At 54.9% G+C, this 6,997-nt stretch overlaps 1 protein-coding gene across 1 annotated transcript in view; it reads left to right on the top strand.

Moving 5' to 3' along the window:
• Positions 1 to 6,997, top strand: part of TMC4 (transmembrane channel like 4) — a 17,600-nt gene that overhangs the window by 9,349 nt on the left and 1,254 nt on the right. The window contains exons 5-11 of the mRNA XM_026457570.1: positions 2,605 to 2,732; positions 2,838 to 2,985; positions 3,787 to 3,954; positions 4,518 to 4,681; positions 5,237 to 5,363; positions 5,626 to 5,723; positions 6,110 to 6,293. Coding sequence (XP_026313355.1) covers positions 2,605 to 2,732; positions 2,838 to 2,985; positions 3,787 to 3,954; positions 4,518 to 4,681; positions 5,237 to 5,363; positions 5,626 to 5,723; positions 6,110 to 6,293 — 1,017 coding nt within the window. The remainder of the gene's footprint in view (positions 1 to 2,604; positions 2,733 to 2,837; positions 2,986 to 3,786; positions 3,955 to 4,517; positions 4,682 to 5,236; positions 5,364 to 5,625; positions 5,724 to 6,109; positions 6,294 to 6,997) is intronic.

Raw genomic sequence — 6,997 nt, 5'->3', positions numbered from 1 at the left:
GGCATGAGCCAATGTGCCTGGCCAAAAGTCAACTTTTTTTTTTTTTTGAGTTGGAGTCTCACTCTGTTATCCAGGCTGGAGTGCAGTGGTGCGATCTCAGCTCACTGCAACCTCTGCCTCCCGGGTTAAGCCATTTTCCCGCCTCAACCCCTCAAGTAGCTGAGATTGCAGGCATGCGACACCATACCTGGCTAATTTTGTATTTTTAGTAAAGATGGGGTTTCACCATGTTGGTCAGGCTGGTCTCGAACTCCTGACTTCAAGTGATCCACCCACCTCGGCCACCCAAAGTGCTGGGATTACAGGCGTGAACCACCGCACCCAGTCAATTTTACTCTTTTTTTTTTGAGAAGGAGTTTCGCTCTTGTTGCCCAGGCTGGAGTGCAATGGTGCGATCTCCAGCTTACCACAACCTCTGCCTCCTGGGTTCAAGCAATTCTCCTGCCTCAGCCTCCCAAGCAGCTGGGATTACAGGCCTGTGCCACCACACCTGGCTAATTTTGTATTTTTAGTAGAGACGGGGTTTCTCCATGTTGGTTAGGGTGGTCTCGAACTCCCAACCTCAGGTGATCCGCCCACCTCGGCCTCCAAAAGTGCTGGGATTACAGGCGTGAGCCACCGCGCCTGGCTCAATTTTACTCTTTAATATATATATATATATATATATATATATATATTGCAGTGTAGTGTATCCTTAACCCAGGCACTGTACTAGGACATGGAGAACCATTTGGGAGTCCCCAAACATGTGTACAGCTTATCGTTTAGTAGGGGAGATACACTGTGGGACAGACTGTTAAATAGACAAGCAGGCTGGGCCCAGTGGCTCATGCCTTTGATGTCAGCACTTTGGGAGGATGAGGCAGGTGGATCACCTGAGGTTGAGAGTTTGAGACTGCCTGACAAACATGGAGAAACCCCATCTCTACTACAAATACAAAATTAGCCAGGCATGGTGGTGCATGCCTGTAATCCCAGCTACTTAGGAGGCTGAGGCAGAAAAATTGCTTGAACTTATGAGGTGGAGGCTGCAGTGAGCTGAGATTGGGCCATTGCACTCCAGCCTGGGCAACAAGAGCAAACTCCGTCTCAAAAATAATAATAGTAATAAAATAAACAAGCAAATCAATTATTTGAGTTTGGGAGCAATACTATACAGAAAACGAATGGGATGTGAGGATAGAGAGCAAGAATAAGCCAACTTTTTCTGTGAAGGGCCAGGAAGTAAAGATTTTCGTCTTTGAAGGCCTTGCAGTCTGGGACTCAACCAAACTCTGCCACTATAGTGCAAAAGCAGCCACACACAATACATGAATGAGTGGGTGTGGCTGTGTTCCAATAAAACTTTATTTACAAAAACAGTGGTTGGCCCAGATTTGGCCCATGGAGTCTCGTTTGCCAACCCCTGTGATACAGAATAATGGGTAGGGACCCTCATTAGATGGAGTGGTAAGAGCCTTTCTATCTGGAGTAAGGGACCTGCAGATGAAGAGAAAGAAGAGAAGGAGCCAGGCAGGTGAACAGCCAAGCCACCAGCATTCCAGGCAGAGGGAGCTGCAAGTCCAAAGGCCATGTGGTAGGAAAGAGGTTTGAGGTGTTCTGAGAAATAAAAGGCCTGTATGAGAAGAAGGGGCAGGGCCAGTCGCGGTGGCTCATGCCTGTAATTTCAGCTTTTTGAGAGGATGAGGCGGGCGGATCACTTGAGGTCAGGAGTTTGAGACCAGCCTGGCCAACATGGTGAAACCCCATCTCTATTAAAAATATGAAAAGTAGCTGAGCATGGTGGCATATGCCTGTGGTCCCAGCTACTTGGGAAGCTGAGGCAGGAGAATCAGTTGAACCTGGGAGGCAGAAGTTGCAGTGAGCCAAGATCGCACCATTGCACTCCAGCCTGAACAACAGAGCAAGACCATGTCAAAAAAAAAAAAAAAAAAAGACAAAGATTTAAGCTTTGAGAAGTAGGGAGGGGTCAGATCAGGTAGGCCCTGGCAGGTTATGCTAGGAAGAAGTCTCAATTTTTTTTTTTTGTTGAGACGGAGTCTCACTCTGTCGCCCAGGCTGGAGTGCAGGGGCGAGATCTCCGCTCGCTACAAGCTCCGCCTTCCGGGTTCACGCCATTCTCCTGCCTCAGACTCCCGAGTAGCTGGGACTACAGGCGCCCGCCACCTCGCCCGGCTAATTTTCTTTTTTTCATTTTTAGTAGAGACGGGGTTTCACCGTGTTAGCCAGGATGGTCTGGATCTCCTGACCTCGTGATCCGCCTGTCTCGGCCTCCCAAAGTGCTGGGATTACAGGCGTGAGCCACGGCGCCTGGCGTGCCCCCGTCTCTTGAGTCTTTACCTGCCATCTTCTCTGGGTCTCTGTCTTCTTCTCCGGTCTTTCCGCCCATTCCCCTTCTCTGGGTGCCTGTACTTCTTATGGGTCTTTGACCCCCATCTTTTGTAGATTTAGTTTCTCCTTTCTCACTGTCTTTGTCTCCCTTTCTCCGAATCTCCCTCTGAGGCCCCTGTCCCTCCTCCACATCTCTGTCTGCCTCAGGGCCTCTGTCCCTTTCACTCTGGGTTTCTGCCCCCTTCGCTCCGGGGCTCTGTCCCTGTCTCCTAGGTTTCTGCCTCTCTCTCGGGGTGCCTGTGCCCCAGGTCTGTCTCTCAATCTCCCTTGGACTTTGCCTTCAATGACTGTAGGTGTCTCCGCCTCTTTGACTCTTTCTCCATCTGGTGGCAGCTCCCCTAGTACCCAAGGCCTTAGGGTTCGTCTTCCCCGTTTGTCCCAATATGAGAGATCGCCCCATAACCCCCGTTCCTGGCTGTCCTTTCACATCCCGTCTCCCCTCTCAGCTCGGTGTCCGGGCTGAAGCAGACACTGCTGGCGGAGTCCGGGGATCTGACCAGCTACAGCCACCGGGTGTTCTCGGCCTGGGACTTCGGCCTCTGCAGGGACGTCCACGTGCGGCTGCGCCAGCGCATCATCTTGTACGAATTACAGGTGCGATTAGGGGGCGGGTTATGCAACGGGGTAGGGACCAGACCGGACTGGGCTGAGATAACGCACAGGGCCTAACCCGGTGATGGGGCCTCCGGAGAGACGCTAGGCAGCTCCTTCCCCAAGAAAGGCAGGTCCTGGGGAATGAGAGGGTTGAGAGGAGGCCGCGATAGGGCTGCCCGAGATCCAAGGGTGTAGGAAAAGGATGCGCCAAGGCTGGGATCGGTGGCTCAGGCTTGTAACCCCAGCACTTTGGGAGACCGAGGCAGGTGGATCGTTTGAGTCTAGGAGTTCGAGACCAGCCTGGGCAACACAGGGAGGCTGCCTCTCTACCAAAAATGCAAGCACAAGAAGCGGACGGGGCGTTAAGGCAATTTGGTTCAAAGTTAACTGATGGGAGCGGCCAGCGGGGGGACGTCTTGATATAGATGAACCGGAACTTCAGGCCAGGCATAAAGCGCAGGGCCGCCTGGGGGCGGAGCCTCTGATGGGCAGGGCAGACCAGGGGTGGGTCTTGGGGATGTTGGGCGGAGCTTCGGGGGCGGGGCCCGGGGTCCTGAGATTGGCCGCGCAGGGATGGGGGCTTGGGTTGCTGGATCCGGCCGCGGAGGGGCGGGGCTGTAAAGGGCCACTGGTTTCTTAGAGCGCCCCGGAGTGGTGGAACCGGGACTGCAGAGGTTGTCAGCGGGTGGGGAGACTGCATCAGTTCACGTTGAGGAGGATCTCTGGAGAGCCAGGCCTGGGGAACCCAGAGGCCAGCGCCTTGGGAAATGGAGTCCAAGCAGGCATCTCTCCTGCCTTCAGGTGGAGCTGGAGGAGACAGTGGTGCGGCGCCAGGCTGCTGTGCGGACTCTGGGCCAGAAAGCCAGGGTTTGGTTGGTGCGTGTGCTGCTCAACCTGCTGGTGATCGCACTCCTTGGGGGAGCCTTCTATGGCATCTACTGGGCTACAGAGAGCACCGTGGCGCTGCAGGTGCGGAGGGTCTTGGAAGAGGAAGCCGGGGGGTCCTGGAACCTACATTTCCAACGATGGAGGGAGGGAATGGAAGTTTGGGATGCCTGAGATCTTACAGAGGAAGTATGGGAGAGGGTATGTTTGGACCCTGGACTTCGGGGTTTTAAAAGAAGAAGAGAGACTGGGCGCGGTAGCTCATGCCTGTAATCCCAGCACTTTGGGAGGCTGAGGTGGGGGGATCACGAGGTCAAGAGTTCGAGACCAGCCTGACCAACATGGTGAAAATCCGTCTCTACTAAAAATACAAAAATTAGACGGGCGTGGTGGTGCATGCCTGTAATCCCAGCTACTCAGGAGGCTGAGGCAGAAGAATCACTTGAACCCGGGAGGCGGAGGTTGCAGTGAGCCAAGATCGCACCACTGCACTCCAGCCTGGGCGACAGAGCCAGACTCTGTCTCAAAACAAACAAAGAAACAAACAAAACAAAAACAAACAAACAACAAAGAAGAGGTCTGGGGGAGGACCTTAAGCTTTCCTCCAGGACCCCAAGCCTCTACTCATGGTCCACTCCCTCTCCCAGGAGACGTCCCTTGTTCAGGAGTTGCCACTGCTGAAGCTTGTGGTGAATTACCTTCCGTCCATCTTCATCGCCGGGGTCAACTTTGTGCTGCCGCCCCTGTTCAAGCTCATTGCTCCACTGGAAGGCTACACTAGAAGTCGCCAGATCGTTTTTATCCTGCTCAGGTTCCAGCCTCATGGGGATGGCTGGGAATGATGGAGGGTCGGGGCGGTCAGAGGGATGTTGGCGCTGACAGGTAAGACACGGAAATCCTGCTGATATCGGATCCAGGGATTCAAATCCTGACTCCGCTGGCCAGGCACGATGGCTCACACCTGTAATCCCAGCACTTTGAGAGGCCGAGGCTGAGGTCAGGAGTTCGACACCAGCCTGACAAACATGGTGAAACCTGTCTCTAGTAAAAATACAAAAGTTAGCCCGGTGATAGTGGTTTCTGTAGTCCCAGCTACTCGGGAGGCTGAGGCAGGAGAATCGCTTGAGCCTGGGAGGTAGAGGGTGCAGTGAGCTGAGATCGCGCCACTGCACTCGTCTGTAGGACAAGTGAGACCCTGTCTCAAAAAAAAAAAAAAAAAAAAGAAAGAAAGAAATCCTGACTCTGTCGCTGGGCCTCAGCTTCTTCATCTGTGAGATGGGTTGAATGCGAGCGCGTTCCACTGAGAAGGGGACTGCCACCTGGTGGGTACCGGATCAGGGCCCATTCTCTGCCTTCCCCCCGCCAGGACGGTGTTTCTTCGCCTGGCCTCCCTGGTGGTCCTGCTCCTCTCTCTCTGGAAACAGATCACTTGTGGGGGCGACTCCGAGGCTAAGGACTGCAAAACCTGTGGCTACAATTACAAAGAACTTCCGGTGAGAACGGCAGGGGTCTGCCTGGGACTCCTGGGTCCCTGAAGGAAAGATGGAGCTGGGTGGGTCCAGACTCTTGGTTTGGGCGGAGAGGGGAGCTCGGGATGCTGGAACACTCTCCCATGGGTATGAATGTTTGAAAAACGAGGACTCCCAGAGAAAGTATTGACAGGGTCTCATAGGCTTGCGATGTGGAGACTCGGACGCGTGGGCCTCCAGGTGCTCGGGTCCTGAGGTCTTTCTGACCTATTTCTTCCTTCTTCAGTGCTGGGAGACCGTCCTGGGCCAGGAAATGTACAAACTTCTGCTCTTTGATCTGCTGACTGCCTTGGCAGTAGCGCTGCTCATCCAATTTCCTAGAAAGTGAGAGCCCCGCCCCTCGCTGTGGCCCCGCCTCTCTAGGCCCTGCCCCATCGCGCTGTTCTTTTCACCGCGCACCTTTTTACTGTTCCCGCCTCTGCCGGCTCCCTTTGCTTGCCCTAGGTCCGCAGATCTCCCCTACTCCGCCCTTGTTTTAGTGGGTTACTTCCCTGTGGCCCCGCCCCTACCGCCGCGACACCTGGTCCCGTCTAGTCCTCTGGACACACCCCCTCCACGTGGAGTCTTGAAAGTCCCGCCCCTCCTCAGATACGCTTGCTTCCTATTGGCGGGCAGGGCGGTGGAGGAAACTCCACCTGGCGGGCAGGGCGGTGGGGAAACTCCAAGTCGCCGCGTCCCTGACTCGGGCCCGGCCCCGCCCCGTCCTTCAGGCTCCTCTGTGGCCTCTGTCCTGGGGCGCTGGGTCGTCTGGCGGGGACCCAGGAGTTCCAGGTGCCCAACGAGGTGCTGGGGCTCATCTACGCGCAGACGGTGGTCTGGGTGGGGAGTTTTTTCTGCCCTTTACTGCCTCTGCTTAACACGGTCAAGTTCCTGCTGCTTTTCTACCTGAAGAAGGTAAGCGGTAGGGGGGCACTCTTGGGTCTGAGGCAGGAGGTACTGGGGCTCGCACTCCTGGGTCCTGGGCAAGGAAGATCCTGGGGGCCTGGATTACTAGGTCCTAAGAGAGGAGGGGGTTGGAGGACAGACTCTTGGATCTGAGAGAAGGAGGAGTCTAGGGCATTCTGACTTCTATGTCTGAGAATCCCGAGACTTAGACTCCGGGGTCCTAGATGAGGAAGGGGCTCAGACTCCTGGTTCGGGAAAAAGGAGAGGCAGGTAGGCCGGGCGCGGTGGCTCACGCCTGTAATCCTAGTACTTTGGGGGACTGAGGCGGGTTGATCACCTGAGGTCAGGAGTTTGAGACCAGACTGGCTAACATGGCAAAACCCCGTCTCTACTAAAAATACAAAAAAAAAAAAAAATTTAGCCGGGCTTGGTGGCGAGCGCCTGTAATCCCAGCTACTTGGGAGGCTGAGGCAGGGGAATTGCTTGAACCAGGGAGGTGAAGGTCGCAGTGAGCCTAGATCGCGCCACTGCACTCCAGCCTGGGCGACAGAGCGAGACTCCGTCTCAAAAACAGAAAACAAACACCAACAGCGAAACAAATTAGCCGGGAGTGGTGGTGCACACCTGTAATCCCAGCTACTCGGGAGGCTGAGACACGAGAATAGCTTGAACCCGGGAGGGGAGGCTGCAGTGAGCGCCACTGCACTCCCGCC

The sequence above is a fragment of the Piliocolobus tephrosceles genome, chromosome 21 (genome assembly GCF_002776525.5).
Source record: "Piliocolobus tephrosceles isolate RC106 chromosome 21, ASM277652v3, whole genome shotgun sequence".
Taxonomy (NCBI): domain Eukaryota; kingdom Metazoa; phylum Chordata; class Mammalia; order Primates; family Cercopithecidae; genus Piliocolobus; species Piliocolobus tephrosceles.
This window is presented reverse-complemented; position numbering and strand designations above follow the sequence as displayed.